This window comes from Lepidochelys olivacea, assembly GCF_965140295.1.
Source record: "Lepidochelys olivacea isolate rLepOli2 genome assembly, chromosome: 6".
NCBI lineage: Eukaryota > Metazoa > Chordata > Testudines > Cheloniidae > Lepidochelys > Lepidochelys olivacea.
The window spans coordinates 107,334,678-107,351,739 of NC_140416.1; the positions used below are offsets into that span (position 1 = coordinate 107,334,678).

At 42.6% G+C, this 17,062-nt stretch overlaps 1 protein-coding gene across 1 annotated transcript in view; it reads left to right on the forward strand.

Moving 5' to 3' along the window:
* Positions 1-17,062, forward strand: part of LOC311522429 (cytoplasmic dynein 1 heavy chain 1-like) — a gene marked incomplete at its 5' end in the record, with an annotated part of 101,267 nt that overhangs the window by 22,306 nt on the left and 61,899 nt on the right. The window contains 17 exons of the mRNA XM_084631753.1: positions 744-893; positions 6,839-6,985; positions 7,170-7,310; positions 7,527-7,703; positions 7,833-7,943; positions 8,031-8,150; positions 8,472-8,711; positions 9,313-9,468; positions 10,966-11,079; positions 12,081-12,191; positions 12,272-12,481; positions 13,062-13,208; positions 13,536-13,702; positions 14,560-14,733; positions 15,584-15,749; positions 15,838-16,026; positions 16,125-16,319. Coding sequence (XP_084487879.1) covers positions 744-893; positions 6,839-6,985; positions 7,170-7,310; positions 7,527-7,703; positions 7,833-7,943; positions 8,031-8,150; positions 8,472-8,711; positions 9,313-9,468; positions 10,966-11,079; positions 12,081-12,191; positions 12,272-12,481; positions 13,062-13,208; positions 13,536-13,702; positions 14,560-14,733; positions 15,584-15,749; positions 15,838-16,026; positions 16,125-16,319 — 2,715 coding nt within the window. The remainder of the gene's footprint in view (positions 1-743; positions 894-6,838; positions 6,986-7,169; positions 7,311-7,526; positions 7,704-7,832; positions 7,944-8,030; positions 8,151-8,471; positions 8,712-9,312; positions 9,469-10,965; positions 11,080-12,080; positions 12,192-12,271; positions 12,482-13,061; positions 13,209-13,535; positions 13,703-14,559; positions 14,734-15,583; positions 15,750-15,837; positions 16,027-16,124; positions 16,320-17,062) is intronic.

Below are 17,062 nucleotides of genomic sequence, written 5' to 3' on the forward strand. Positions count from 1 at the left end.
GCCGGATAAATCTGTGATGTGATGTGGATAGTTCCTCCCTTTGGTTCCCCAAAGTTCAGGGACCATTCTTATCTTTGCCAAAGGTTGCCAACTTCTATGCTGACATATTTATACCTGATTATACTTTTTGCTATGTAGCAGATCTTACCGGATCTTACAGACCGGTAGGCTTCTTGCATTTCAGCAAAACTTATTATTAGGAAACACATGCCTCAACATATCCTAAATTCCAAGGAATTAATACTGATAAAATAAAATGGATTAATTTCAGAAAAAGAAACCTATTAATTGATACTGCCGGCTGGATTAATAAAATATAATAGCTAGCAAAACAATCCTGTATGCTACATATGGCAGGATAAGGACAGGTTCTCCAATGTGCGTGAACATCAACACCTTAATACGGACAATAATAATCCTAATGCTAAAGTGAAGTCTCTTACTTAGGATAACATGGCAGTAAATCTGACATTTAGATCCCCTCCTAAAACATGGATTTTTTTAAATACTCTAAACAGTAATCTAGCATGTTGACTTAAACTTCCTTTGCTTTAAAAGTGTTCGTTTAATTTTAAAAAAAACCCACTCCTGTTCTAAAGTGTAAGGCTGAATTTCCATCCTTTAAGAGTCCTGCTGTATCTGAAAGTTTCAGGGATTTCTTGACAATGCGGGAATCTTTTGGAGAGAACACATGATATAAGCGTCTTTGTATTTGTTTTCAATATGGTTTCTTCCTCCCTTAGATTGAACGAATACTAGGAGTTCGTCTACAGGCTGGGCTGAGAACTTGGACCCAAGTTCTTCTTGGACAAGCTGATGATAAAGCAGAAGTTGACATGGATACAGATGCACCTCAAGTCAGTCACAAGCCTGGTGGGGAGCCAAAGATCAAAGTAAGTTACATTTGACTGTTACTCATTATGCTTTTTGCTAAAATAAGACCATCCAGAACCTTGAGTAAAAATAAAAATACTCTGATAGTACATATTGCTATATAATGTAAGTTCTTCAAGTCATGGTCCTGATTTGTATTCCTCTGGGGGTTTTATGCACGCGCCATGCGTGAGAAGCTGGAGATTTTGAAAGTAGTAGTGTCTCTTGGTCCACACATACGCCCTTGCTTCGCTGAAGTCAAGGGAACCTTTGGTAGCGAGGCAGTCCCCCTTTCTACATTAGACTTTCGTCCTTCAGGCCATGTTCCCGCCCATTTCCCTATGGCTCCTGTGGATCCCCCAGTTTTGAGGGCACCAGCATTCAAACTGGGCTTTGATTTTTTGGCATTGGAGGACTTGGATGGAGTACAGGATCTGTCCTCCCATAACCAATATGACTACCCTAAGATTCCGCAGACTCAATGGCAGTACTCTCCCTTTCCCCAGCAACGGAACCGTTGGTACCCTGCTCTTTGGGGCCCTCCACAGCAACGGATCTGCCTGGTCGGCCATCCTGGGCATTGTGGTGTCAGTATCTGCCTTTGTAACCTTCCCACTACGCTTGAGAGGAGTTCCACCACCTCGCATCTTTGACAGTTTCAACAATTTCCATCCCACCACCAACCTCAGCTTGGTCCAGTCCACACAAGAAATCCACTTCCTGGACACTACAGTGCTAATAAACAATGGTCACATAAACACCACCCTATACCGGAAACCTACTGACCGCTATTCCTACCTGCATGCCTCCAGCTTTCACCCTGACCACACCACACGATCCATCGTCTACAGCCAAGCTCTGCGATACAACCGCATTTGCTCCAACCCTCAGACAGAGACAAACACCTACAAGATCTCTGTCAAGCTTTCTTACAACTACAATACCCACCTGCAGAAGTAAAGAAACAGATTGATAGAGCCAGAAGAGTTCCCAGAAGTTACCTACTACAGGACAGGCCTAACAAAGAAAATAACAGAACGCCACTAGCCGTCACCTTCAGCCCCCAACTAAAACCCCTCCAACGCATTATTAAGGATCTACAACCTATCCTAAAGGATGACCCAACACTCTCACAAATCTTGGGAGACAGGCCAGTCCTTGCCTACAGACAGCCCCGCAACCTGAAGCAAATACTCACCAACAACCACATACCACACAACAGAACCACTAACCCAGGAACTTATCCTTGCAACAAAGCCCGTTGCCAATTGTGCCCACATATCTATTCAGGGGACACCATCACAGGGCCTAATAACATCAGCCACACTATCAGAGGCTCGTTCACCTGCACATCCACCAATGTGATATATGCCATCATGTGCCAGCAATGCCCCTCTGCCATATACATTGGTCAAACTGGACAGTCTCTACGTAAAAGAATAAATGGACACAAATCAGATGTCAAGAATTATAACATTCATAAACCAGTCGGAGAACACTTTAATCTCTCTGGTCACGCAATCACAGACATGAAGGTCGCTATCTTAAAACAAAACTCCAGACTCCAGCGAGAAACTGCTGAATTGGAACTCATTTGCAAATTGGATACTATTAATTTAGGCTTAAATAGAGACTGGGAGTGGCTAAGTCATTATGCAAGGTAGCCTGTTTCCTCTTGTTTTTTCCTACCCCCCCCCCCAGATGTTCTGGTTTAACTTGGATTTAAACTTGAAGAGTGGTCAGTTTGGATGAGCTATTACCAGCAGGAGAGTGAGTTTGTGTGTGTATGGGGGTGGGGGGGATGTGAGAAAACCTGGATTTGTGCAGGAAATAGCCCAACTTGATTGTCATGCACATTGTGTAAAGAGTTGTCACTTTGGATGGGCTATCACCAGCAGGAGAGTGAATTTGTGTGGGGGGGTGGAGGGTGAGAAAACCTGGATTTGTGCTGGAAATGGCCCACCTGATGATCACTTTCGATAAGCTATTACCAGCAGGACAGTGGGGTGGGAGGAGGTATTGTTTCATATTCTCTGTGTATATATAAAGCCTGCTGCAGTTTCCACGATATGCATCTGAGGAAGTGAGCTGTAGCTCACGAAAGCTTATGCTCTAATAAATTGGTTAGTCTCTAAGGTGCCACAAGTACTCCTTTTCTTTTTGCGAATACAGACTAACACGGCTGTTACTCTGAAACCGGTTATAGAGTAGGTATTCTGAACTAGTGTTGGAAGATGCTCCTCTTAGTCCAACTCTGACAGTACTGCTGGAACCAGAGCAGTTCCCTTTGTCATCTCCAGATGCTGTAGTGTCTTCATCTCCCTCTTTGTGCCCAGATGACTACCATCAGTTCCAAGAACTGTTCCATTGTGTGGCTAATACCCTCCACTTTCCACTGTACAGAACAAACAGCACCAGCTGTCTGATATCCTACACGCCTTGTTACTTGGTAGAGCCATTCTGGCTATCAGTGATGCTGTTCTTCTTCAACTGGCCTGGACTGTCTGGCCTCCAGCCACCTGCACACCTACCCCCAAGGGTATTGTCAGAGAAGAGGTACTGTGTACCTGCAAAGGGGTCTGATTTTTCTGTTCTCTCATTCCCACCCCCCCCCATCCAATTTCCTCATCTTACAGGCAGTGACAGAGCGGGCCCGGCAGCACTGCTGGCGCTCTCCCCCAGCAGATAATGAGGGCAAGCGACTGGACATTTTGTGTCAGAAGGTATTCTTTTCTGCCAGCCTCCAATTTCACATCTCCAATTACTTGGCTCTGTTCGCTAAATACGACTTTCTTATCTACGGCAAGTAGGTAGGACTTCTCAGACAAACTTCCCCAGCAGGATCAAGCCTGCTTCAAGGCTATCCTACAGGAGGGGAAACTAGTTGAAGGACAATGCTCCAGGCCGCTGCGGATGTGGCAGACAGTACTTCGCTCAGTATGGCTTCAGGGATCTTCAGGTGAAGGGAGTCATGGTTGCATTCATCAGGTTTCCCAAGGGAAGTAAAGAACACCATAGAGGACTTCCCTTTCAGTGGGTCTCATTTCTTGAGTCAGAAGACAGATGATTCCCTCCACTCCCTCAAAGAGCTGCTCTGCAATCACTGGGTATCTATGCACCAGCAACCAAGTGCAAGTCTTACTCTGCCTAGAAGTGGACTCTCTCTCCTGCAAAGGGGAGTGATAGAACCTGTTCCTATGACCTATCAGGGTGCAGGGTTCTAGTCCACCTATTTTCTAGTCCCCAAGAGGGGCATGTGGAGGCGAATCTTAGACCTCAATCATCTCAACCACTTCATATGCAAGCCAAAGTTTCATATGGCCACCCTAGCAACCATCGTTCCTTTGTTAGAAAGAGGCATGTGGTTTACAGCTCTCGATATGCAGGATGCTTGCTTCCACATGGATATCCATCCTACCCACAGACTTTTCCTGAGATTCAAGGTTCTACATTTTGGACTCGCCACTGCTTGACAAGTCTTCACCAAAGTTTTCTCGGGAGCGGTGGACCGCTGCCAAGGGGTCCTTATATTCCCTTGATTATTTGATTGTGCTGCTAGCAGCCAAAGGGGAGGGGCATTCCTTGACCTCCATGCTGTTTACACTCCACTCCTCCCTGGTGGTGAGTGTAAACATCAGAAAATCAGTTGGATCCCACACAGTTCCTAGAATTCATTGGGGCCTGTATCAATGCAATATTAGCACATGCCCACCTCCCAGAGCCCTACAAGAGCTGATTTCCACTGCAATTTCCAGTCCTTCTGTTCTGGCCAGGGTTATTTGTACATACATTACTGCCTTAGCTTGTCTCCACTTTCATTGTCTACAGCTGTGCCTCCAGAGGATCTATTTTCCCATGAACTACATCACGGACTTTCTACTGACAGTTCCCCAAGAGCTTCTCTCCTCCCTCTAGTGGTGGACTGATCCAGGTCAGGTCTGAACCGGAACATCATTCCTTCCGTCCTCCAAGCATGACAATGATCATAGATGTGTTACTTGTCGGATGGGGTGCCCACATGGGCGAGCACATGACACAGGAGTCTTGGACTGCTCAGGAATCCTGGATGCCCATCAATGTCCTAGAACTTTGGCGATGCAGAGAGCATGTCGCACATTTCTCACATTTAATTCATTCCTGTCATGTTCTCCTCATGTCAGACAACACTATCCCTGTTTACTAAATCAACAAACAAGGGGGCATGAGGTCACCTATGTTTTGTACGGAGGCAGTTCATCTTTGGGATTGGTGCGTTGCTCACAAGATCCTGTTGTCAGTAGCATACCTTCCTGGAACTCAAGTTAAGTGCCAACTCTCTCAGCAGGAAATTCACGATGGATCATGAATGGGAGCGCCACAACACCGTGGTCACCAACATTTTTAACCGCTGTGGGATTCTGACCAGGGACCTCTTCATCTCCCACACCAACAGCAAATGCACCTAATATTCCTATGGGAGACTGGGGGCGCTCAGTGACCTTTCCCAAGGTGATGCCCTGGTCCTGTGCAGGTCGGACCAGATCAATTATGCCTTTCCTCTCTAGAGCTTCTGCCACATGTCCTACACAAGATCTAATGGGAGAGAATGACGGTCACTCTGATTACCCTGTTGTGGCCTTGCCAGTTCTGGTTTCCTTTCTTCTCTACATGTCAGCATATCCCCCTGCTTCAGTGGCCAGCTTTTCCAGAACTCCTCAAACGACACTGCTGCAGGACCCAGCATCCCAATCCAGAGACTCTTCACATCCAAGCTTGTTTTTTGGATGGGTATCTTCACTAGAGCAGGAATGTTCATCAGCAGTACAAGATATCCTCTTGAATAGCAGAGAAGAGTCCACAATGCAGTCCTATAGGGACAAGTGGAAGTGTTTCACCTCATGGACCCAACAAGAGGGGTCTTGCTCCTGAAAATGTGGACATCTGTCTTCTTTTGGACTATCTTCTCTCCCTGAAGACATCAGGCCTCACGCTCAGTTCCATCAAGGTGCACGTAACCACTGTCCGTGCCTTTCACCCTCCTGTGGAGGGGCATTCTCTTTACTCACCCTTGACTACCAGATTTTGGAAGGACCTCCAATGGACTTATTCTCCCCTTCAGTCCATTGCTTCCCCAATGGGACCTCAACCTTGTCCTCACAATGTTAACGAAATTGCCCTTTGAACCTCTGGCCACCACCTCCCTCTCTCTCCTCTCCATGAAGGTCACTTTCCTGGTAGCTGTTACTTCTGGGTTGGAGAAGTGAGGGTCATGGTGACGGACGCCTCCCCCTTTACTATGTTCTATAAGGACAGTGTTTCCCTATGCTTGCACCCCAAGTTTCTGACAAAGATTGTATCCCATTTTCATCTCAACCAACCCATACACTTACCTGCTTTCTTTCTGAAACCTCATGCCTCCGTGGGGGAACTGTGCTGTCACTCCCTTAACATCTGCTGCGCCCTGGCTTTCTGCCTTCAGAGGATGAGATGATTCAGGAAGTCTCCCTAGACATTTTATCACGATAGCAGAAAGAATTAAAGGGCAAGTGATCTCCATTCAGCAGATTTCTAAGTCGGTTTTGGGGTGCTTTACACTATCAGTTATTGGGATTGTCCCCACCCCACTCCACTCCATGAGCGTGCAAGCATCGACTACAACTGCGCTTCACAATGTACCAGTTGCGGACATATGTAGGACGGTCAAGTGGACTTCGGTATGTACCTTCTTTTCCCATTATGCCTTGGCGCAAGACTCTGCTACGGATGCCTTGCTTGGCACGGCAGTGCTCTCCACTCCATGGTTCCATCATCTTCCTCGCACCCTGCTTGTTGTTAACCCTCAGTGGAATACAATAGGGACTATCACTCAAAGAAGAAGAGGTTGCAGCCTTTGTCTAAAATGTATTTTGTGTTTATCTTTAGCTGGCCCAGCAGGTTCTTGTTTAGCAAAATTGAAACTTCATGTGGTGTCTTTCTATGCCTGTAGAATGTTGTACATGAACTGAGGATAACCAACCAGGTGATCTATTTGAATCCACCAATTGAAGAATGCAGATATAAGCTCTATCAAGAAATGTTTTCCTGGAAAATGGTAATACTATCGCTACCCAGAATTCAAAGTCAAAGATACCAGGTAAGCATAATAAATGTATTTATAAATCTAATAAGATGGCTCTACCTAGATCTGTTGCATTGCAGTTGTATACACATAATGTAATCTTTAATGGTTATGAAGGAGCAAATTTTTGAAAATGAGAACTGGCCATGTATTGTGAATTTGGTATATTCAACTTGTATTTAATTGTGGGTCTTGTCAGGTGGGTGTACACTATGAGTTGTCTGAGGAAGAGAAGTTCTATCGGAACGCCTTAACACGGATGCCTGACGGTCCTGTAGCGCTGGAGGAGTCTTATTCGGCAATTATGGGCATTGTGACAGAGGTTGAACAGTATGTTAAGGTAGGATATGAATTCTGATTTTCAGTTTGCAATTGTAGAATAACGCATTTGTTGGATTTAGAAGAGCTCTTCCATATCTTTAATCAAAGGTAACTCCCATCAATGTTACCTGTTTACTATAATCCCCATTAATTCAGTTATGTAAATAAGGAAAGTATCTACATTCTGAGAATTCACTGTTACATGGAGTTTTTTTTTTAACGTACTTATTAATAGGTATGGCTGCAGTACCAGTGCTTATGGGATATGCAAGCTGAAAACATATACAACCGTCTTGGAGAAGATTTAAATAAGTGGCAAGCCCTCTTAGTTCAGATAAGGAAGGCTAGAGAAACCTTTGACAATGCAGAAACCAGGAAGGAATTTGGACCTGTTATCATAGACTATGGGAAGGTAAGAACTTGAAACTTTCACGCATCTTGTAAAAGTAACCTGCAGAAATAAACTTCAGAATGGGCTTATAGAGAATAAAACGAGACTTCATAACTAATAGTAATACTTGGTAAACTTTCTTGATTGCAGGTACAATCTAAGGTGAACTTGAAATATGACTCTTGGCATAAGGAAGTACTCAGTAAATTTGGCCAAATGCTAGGTCAGAACATGACAGAGTTCCATTCACAAATTTCTAAGGTAAGAATAGTCCAAACAATGATTCCTTATTACAAAATCAACTTACTACATCCACCTTTAAAATATTGGTTTTTTTCCCTCTAACAGTCCCGTCAAGAGTTGGAGCAGCATTCAGTGGACACTGCTAGCACATCAGATGCAGTGACCTTCATCACATATGTACAATCCCTGAAACGTAAAATCAAGCAGTTTGAGAAACAAGTTGAGGTAAGTTGTCACTTTCTTACTAACATCTTGTTTCTGGAAATCCGTAAAAGCTTTTCTACAGGGAGGGGACAATTGATCATGACCAGTCTAAGCCTGCTAAGAGAAACCCTGCCTCTAATTTCCTGTCCTAGTAACTCTTCTAGATAAACACTTTCAAACCACGATTCTATAGTGAGCCTTACTGAGTTACTTTATACTTCTGAGGGTTCTTTAGGCTGATTTATTGCTGATTTCTCTTTAGACTTCTGGCTATCTGAATTTCGAATTGAACTTTAGAAATTCAAGTAGGTTACCTTCTAACAATGTTTGTGTGGACTGTAGCTTTACCGCAATGGTCAGCGCTTGCTGGAGAAACAGAGGTTCCAGTTCCCTTCCTCCTGGTTATACAGTGACAACATTGAAGGAGAGTGGGGTGCTTTCAATGACATAATGCGTCGCAAAGATTCTGCCATTCAGCAACAAGTAGCAAACTTGCAAATGAAAATAGTTCAAGAGGATCGAGCAGTGGAGAGCCGTACAACTGACCTGCTGACTGACTGGGAGAAAACAAAGCCTGTGACAGTGAGTTTTTTCAGGTCTCTTTGCTGAACTCACGATAGAAAGTTTGCATTCTGTAACAAACAAACAGGTTGTTCAGTAAACCCTGAAATAGACAGGGGGGCATAGTTGTTACCTTTACAGATTTTGATGCAGAAATGTGAATCCTCTTTAGGGGGTTTCCTAGTGACTTGGCAGAAAGTGTAGCTTGCTTTTGCTCTTGGTTTAAAATTCCAGCACTTTCCCTGACTTGCATTTTAAAACGGAAACACCTCTATTGTAACTTGATTTTTACAAATTTAACAAGCAATAAGGAGTGTGCATTTTATAGAGCATTTGGTAAGAGGAAGAATCTTGTTGAGCCTGTGTCCTAAAGTAAAAGTTACTAGTGTCTGCTAAAACATCTCTCTTGCCAAGATGATTCTTTAGATGCTTACCCAGGCAAGGGATCAGTAACTCGTATACCCAGAGTTAAAGGTCTGCCAAGGAAACTGTAAATTCCTTAAAGCAGAAGAGATAGCTTAGTGTCTGATGCTAATCAGAAGTAGTTTCTGCACAGATTTGAAGTGCTAAACCCTAACTCTTAACATCTGTGCCATGTTGTCCTTCATGTGGTTCTTTCTAGGGAAACTTGCGTCCTGAGGAGGCTCTTCAAGCACTTACCATTTACGAAGGGAAATTTGGTAGGTTGAAAGATGATCGTGAGAAATGTGCAAAGGCCAAAGAAGCTCTTGAGCTAACAGATACAGGACTACTCAGTGGCAGTGAAGAACGTGTGCAGGTACAGACTGTTTTTTAAAAATCCATGAATTTGGTGCTTGTAAATGGTTCTGGACAGATGGCTTCCTGTAGGCAGAAGTCCTTCAATTCATTCATAGAGAAGGCATAGCAGTCAGTGGTTCTCCCTTCATGCTGCCCTATCACTGTGCCCTAACCTTAACTGGGTTGGTCCAGCCTTAGGAGTGAGTAACTCAGTCTCAATACCCATTCAGCCCTTGGCTTTTCCACTAAGACTGCAACCACAGATGTTTGAGGGCAGCTTTATAAGATGTAGAAATCTGGCCATTAAACTAAGGGCTTGTCTACGTGACAAGTAGCTTCTAAGTCAGCAGTTCTCAAACTTCAGCAACCCGAGAACCCCCATTTTGATTGAAAAAAATTTCAGGGACCCGCAACCCCCCGGCTCAGCCCCAGGCCCTGCCCCCACTCCAACCCTGCCCCCTCCATTCCCCCTTCCCTCTGTCACTCGTTCTCTCCCACCCTCACTCACTTTCACCAGGCTGGGGCAGAGGGTTGGGATGCAGGGGGGGTGCAGGCTCTGGGAGGGAGTTTGGGTGCGGGAGGGGGTACAGGATGTGGGCTCTGGGATGGGGTATGGGTGCAGGTTCTGGGCTGTGGCAGGAGGTTGGGGTGCAGGAGGGGCTGAGGGGTGCGGGTTCCAGCCGGGTGGAGCTTACCTTGGGCAGCTTCCAAAAGTGACCAGCATATCTCTCTGGCAGCGGCTCCTAGGAGGGAGGGCTAGGTGGGTCTTTGTGCGCTGCCTCTGCCTGCAGGCACTGCCCCCGCAGCTCCTATTGGCCATAGTTCCTGGCCAATGGGAGCTGCAGAGTCGGTGCTCAGGGCCGACGCAACATGCGGAGACCCCCTGTTCCTCTTCTACTCCCACCCCCACCCCCAGGCCACAGGGAGTGGCACGGAGCCAGGGGAGAAAGAAAGTCTGCCTTAGCCCCCCTGTGCCACTGGACTTTTAGTGCCTAAAATCTCCCAAGTTTAGCTTCAGTAGCTTCCAGGAGATAGCACTGGTCCCCAGCGTGCAGGTGCTGGGAGGAATGGGGAGAATTGAGTTGATCAGCGGGGCCCGTGGACCCTTGGGGATCCACAGGGGTCCATGGTCCCCAGTCTGAGAAATGCTGTTCTAAGTCATATTATGCTAAGCCACACTCTAGGACTTTCACGGAACTGTAGCAGCATCCACATGAGATGTTACTGCAAGGCAAGTTTGATATACTGTAGGCGTTCACTCTTGTGTGCTGTGCAGTAACTTGCTATGTAGACAAGTCCTAACTTAAGCTGCTGAGGAGCCAACATATAGTAACTCCTTTTGGGCCACCAGAGATGTGCTAGGCAAGCTAGGGTCAAGTCTCTGTCCAATTACCTGTACCCTGACCAAGTTTCTATCCCAATGATTTGTTTAAGAAGTTCTGTCTAACTTAGGACAGATATTTACCATCTTTTTCTATATAACTGACCAAAGTTTGATGTATCCCTTGTACTGTAGGTAGCTTTAGAAGAGTTACAAGACCTCAAAGGCGTTTGGTCTGAGCTTTCCAAGGTCTGGGACCAGATTGATCAGATGAAGGAACAGCCATGGGTTTCAGTACAGCCTCGCAAGGTACCTTTTTTATTCAGTATATAGAAAGCATAACTACAACTATACTATTCGCCTTTTGGCCTTCGAGATAAAAATACATTTAAATTCTCTAACAACTTGAAAATGAGCCAGAATATATGGCATGGGGCGTATGTACCTGGGTCTTTTTGGCATATGAAAAATAGAATTCATAACTGAGAATGCAGCCTCTATCTTAATCTAACTTGCAGCACTGAACGGCAGAAATAACTTTTCCTCTTAACTGAAGCTTCAACAGGGTAAGGCTTACAAAACAAAATTTGAAAAATTGTCAGGATTGCAGAAACTACACAACCTTAAATATATTTAATTATAGGCTACGTCTTCAGAGGACAAGAATTGATGCTCTATCTGTTTCCTGAAATTAAGTTGATCTAAATTAGCACTTTTCTCAAACACTTGTCCAGCTTCACTGATGAAAAGCTATTGCCCAGCTGATGCTTTTTGGATACATAAACCTGAAACGAGGCTTCTACCTCTTATCTGCAAGGAAGAATGTCACAATTTCATGACCACTGTGATCTAGTATAAAATTACTTCATGTTGTGCTACTCCAATGATCAAGGGATAGAGAAAACTAGTATTGCGCCAACAGTCGTGAATTAATCTTAAAGCAGTACTGTTGACTCCACATAATCTGCTGAGGTGGAATATATCAACAAATGCATGGAGAATCTGTTGGAATGATGAGGTTTTGAGGGACAATTGAATGTTTTCATACATCTAGTATATGGTTTGCCTGCCTTGTATGCAGCTATATTTAGTGTTAGCAAAATTAAATATATGCAGCATAGCAAAGTATGATCAATATTATGTAAGGGTGATTCTCCCATTCTTAAAGAACAGTTGAATAAAAGTGTTAAGATGATAAACTGTAAGTAAAACGGATAACTGTTGTAATATCCAGTTTACTAGAGTGATTGTGTTTATCATAATGTTGCTGGTAGATGAATTCTTTCAAGGCTTCTGTATTTTATTGACAGCTTCGACAAAATTTGGACGGCTTACTGAACCAGTTGAAAAACTTCCCTGCTCGTTTGCGGCAGTATGCCTCCTATGAATATGTTCAGAGACTTCTGAAGGGTTACATGAAGGTAAGCTGTACATAATTTTTTAATTAGTTATCAAGGGTAAGTGCATCCATTAACTTAATATGTGCTGTCTCGCATTCTAGATAAACATGCTGGTGATTGAACTGAAATCTGAGGCTCTTAAAGATCGTCACTGGAAGCAGCTGATGAAGAGGCTTCACGTTAACTGGGTTGTCTCTGAACTAACCCTGGGACAGATCTGGGATGTTGACTTGCAGAAGAATGAAGCAATTGTCAAAGATGTACTTCTTGTGGCTCAGGGAGAGATGGCTTTGGAAGAGTTCTTGAAACAGGCTAGTATCTATCATTACATATACTAGACCTGTTGTGCAGGAGAGGTTTTAGAGGTGTAAGTTAATTTGCTGACAGCTATGTAACATATTGGATTTTAGATACCCAGGATGGTGAGAGTGAAATGTTTAGATCTTCACCATCTATTGTTAGTTCTCAATAACTGAATACATTTTTAAACACACAAACTGACACAACATGAAACCCCATAGGTTTAGGGGTTTTATTAAAAGCTTCGGAAGTTTACTGAAGGTACTGTAACTTAAACTTAAAGATAAGTCAAGTAAAATATATAGCTAGTACTAACATTACTATTATAAAACTTCTAAGTAGAAGACTGGAAACTTCCTTCTGTAATTTCGTTTTGAGTTGCAATACCTTTAACTCTGACCCACAAGACATAATTATGAAATCTCCCACCATATGATTCACAGCAATCCAAGGCCTGCAGATTCATGTGCTCTGTAAAAAGATAAGAATCAAGCTCATGTAACTACATTTCTACACTACAGAATGAAATAAACGTAATAGAATTAAAATTACTATCGGGAGTTCATAATCTGACTACTTTTTTTCTTGAAGATAAGAGAAGTGTGGAACACTTATGAACTGGATTTGGTTAACTATCAGAACAAATGTCGTTTGATTCGTGGTTGGGATGATCTCTTCAACAAGGTCAAGGAGCACATTAACAGTGTGTCTGCCATGAAGTTATCACCGTACTACAAGGTATAATGTAAAATTACTTTATTTTTCTTTTCAATTATCTTTGGCTCCCTCCTTGTTTTCATATTCTTTTCCTAGTGTACATTTGTTCAGCTAGCACCTTGTGTGCCAAGTTTGGCAAATTGTTAGGTGTATAAGTGGATTATACCTTTTTATAGCTTTAACCAAGCTTACAAAATTATTTCCAATTCAGTTCTTAAACTAGCTTGATTAGTGTTACTTGTCCAACTTCTTAAAATCATACTGACTTGTAGGTGAAGTTTTTTTGTTTTGTTTTGTTTTGTTTTTTTTAACGGTAAACTGAATGTTAATGGTTTTTGTAACATTTAGGTGTTTGAAGAAGATGCCCTTAGCTGGGAAGACAAATTGAATCGTATCTTTGCACTCTTTGATGTCTGGATAGATGTCCAAAGGCAATGGGTCTACATGGAGGGTATCTTCACTGGTAGTGCTGATATTAAGCACTTATTGCCTGTTGAAACCCAGAGGTTCCAAAGGTATACTTACTTTGGATTTGTGTGAAATTCTCAGTTACAGTTCAGGGCACGCTGCACTATTGACTTTGTTCCTTTGCCTGCCCGTGCATGAGCATCCCTTTCAAGTGATAGGTCTGCACTTCTCTCAGTGAATCCTGTGATTTACTCCACTTTTCTGTTCTAGTGACCCAGAGCAAAATAGTCCTGTTCACCAACAGTGTTCTCAACAGGTCTATCTGGGTTTTGGCCCCTGCTGCAGACTTTGGAAGCCTATGACCAATATGAGAGTGCAGTGACAAAACAGCTTGTTCATATGGATAAAGTTTTGTTTTGCACAAAGGAAAAAAAAGGTTAAAACAATAAAAGACCTGTAGACCTATAAGTTACCTAGACCTTAGCCTTTCCTTGCAAGTTTAGGTAGCCCCTCTTGTCCCACGTATCATCTCACATTGGGCTAGGCAGGTAGATTTCACCCTTGCAGTCTCTGCCTGTGTCCAATCTTCGTTTGATGTCTCCTACCCTGAGCTCACAAGCAGTCTCTTATCCATTTCAAAGTCTTTGAATCGGTTGAGGTGTCCCAGGACAGACATATGCACCTCTCCAGAGAGTCAGAGGTACACGATAGCAGTGGATTTACTGTATGGTCCATTTGAGCACTGGCAATTGAGTTAGTCATTGTCTGGTTCTTGGGTACCATGTGGAGAGCTCCAACTAGAATTAGTCTTTGGTGTAGCATAAAGCTAGCCACACCATAATACTCACACACAATAGTAATAAAATTAATAGATATCACCCTTTTTCACACTCAGTAACTGAACTTGTATTATTGTATCTCTCATTTAAAATGAGCTTAATATTTTTCTCACTCTCACTTACAGCGTCAGTACTGAGTTTCTGGCACTTATGAAAAAGGTATCCAAATCTCCCCTTGTGATGGAAGTTCTTAACATCCAAGGTGTACAAAGATCACTGGAGAGATTAGCAGACTTGCTTGGAAAGATCCAGAAAGCATTGGGAGAATACCTGGAGAGGGAGAGATCCTCCTTTCCTCGGTAAGGAATTTCATCTCCTCAACCAATTGTGCTGGAATAAACTCTAATAGGAATTGTGTTTGTTTGCATGGTAGTGCCTAAGTACTTCCTTTTATTGTGTTCCACTAGCAATCTTTTAGTGCATACACAGATATCAAAACATGAATGCTTTGGAATCATAAAAAAATAAAGGTTAAACAATTTAGTCATTTTATGGTCCCATTTCCTGGGAAGTGATAACCTTCAATTTCTTTGTGTGGGTCACTTGTGATTAGTAACTTAAATGGCATAATTTGAATATAAATATTGCTTAATAGGCTGTTTCACCTGGTACTGAATAATGAAATTCTCAAATTAGTTTTGTTCCATTAAACTAAATGAACCCTTGGAATCTCTCTAACCAAATACCAAAGCTTAAGAACTTGTATCATTCTATATTTGAATCATGTTGCATTCTGTTTCACCTTCAATTCTCAGTAGTATGTGAGGTCTTTGGATTGTAGATCTAAACATAACCTCAAGCATAATGTCAAGCATGTGTTCAGAGTGGGAGCTTTGCTGTCTCATAATCTTTCAATACTTAGCATTTATCTATTAATGAGGTGTTAAAGTGGGAAGAAAACTCTAGATAGACTAAAAATGGTGCAGAGAATAAGCCCTCAGGTATTTTTACTATGATCTAACAGAATTATGGAGGAAAGGAATTACACAGCATTGCACAAACTAGCAGACATTTCTCCAGTTTTATAAGGGTTATAGAGGGTTCAAGTAAATACATTAATTCTGGGCCTTCAATTAAGTGTTAAAAAAAAAATCTTTCACCTCAGTGGTCAGTTGTTTTAAACAGATTTAACCTTATCTCTAATACCAGGTTCTACTTCGTTGGTGATGAGGACTTGCTCGAAATCATAGGAAACAGCAAGAATGTAGTTAAGTTGAAGAAACATTTCAAGAAAATGTTTGCTGGGGTTTCGAGCATCATCCTGAATGAAAACAACACTGTTGTTCTGGGGATCTCATCACGTGAAGGAGAGGAGGTAAAGCTGCGTCTTCGAGGTTTTTTTGCAAACTTACAAACCTGGTCGAAATTAAAACTAAAATGACACTTAAATGTAATTGTTTCAGGTGCTGTTCAAAACACCTGTCTCTATCACAGAACATCCTAAGATCAATGAGTGGCTCACACTTGTTGAAAAGGAAATGAGGGTCACACTTGCAAAGCTGCTTGCCGAGTCTGTTACTGAAGTAGAAATCTTTGGTAAAGCAACTTCAATTGATCCCGGTCTCTATATTTCTTGGACTGACAAATATCAGGTATCCATCTTATTCACGTTTGTCTAACCAAACTATATAATACACTTTTGGGGAGGAACAACTCTTAGCAAAAATCTAACTGTATTTTAAATGTTCAGGCCCAGCTTGTTGTCCTGTCAGCCCAAATTGCATGGTCAGAGAATGTGGAATCTGCTCTGAATGGAATGGGTGGTGGAGGAGACAGCAGTCCTCTGCACTCTGTGCTGACTAATGTTGAGGTCACGCTGAATGTGTTAGCAGACTCTGTGTTGATGGAACAGCCACCTCTCCGCAGAAGGAAATTGGAACACTTGGTAAGTAATACTCTCCTCCCCATCCTCAGTAGTCATTCGGTCTCTTACAAAATTTGAACACAATCTGTCCATCTTCAAATCATGAAAGTGACACCTAGGGAAAACTAAAATGTACCCATCAAGATTTCTTGAGGAACATCTGTTTCTGTAGATATTACATATGCCTGACTTGAAATAATGTCTATAAACTTAAATGTCCATGTAACACAAGATTCTGCAGAATTATTTAGTGAATAGAAAACTCTTGGAATATACCCCCCAATCTCCTATTCTGAGAGTAGATAAGATTTATAAATCTAGAGTTTATATTAACTTTTATCATCTATGTATGTACATGACTCCCGTAACCATAGTGTCTGAGCTCCTTCAGCTGTTTAAAAATAGAAACCATTTACATGAGAAATAGTTTAATTTAAAACTTCTGTGTTTGTGTGAGGGGCTGTCATAGTCATGTGAAGAACTTTCTGAAGAAAGAAGAGCTAAACTGAGGGTTTTTGCATTTAGCTACGAAAGTCTTAAGTCATCACTTCTTGCCCACTGAATTCATAGCATAACTCCAGCTCCTCCTAAGAAGCTCTACTTTCCACCAGATGAGTGCAACTGACAATCTATCCTGTTGTTGAAAGGCTCCCGTAAAATAAACCTTGAATGAAACTTCTAATTGGGGAACAAGTGTAGAGTGCATAGCCACAGAATGGTGTTTGTGGCAGTCTGTGCTGCCAAGAAACTAAAGTCCTGTGTTT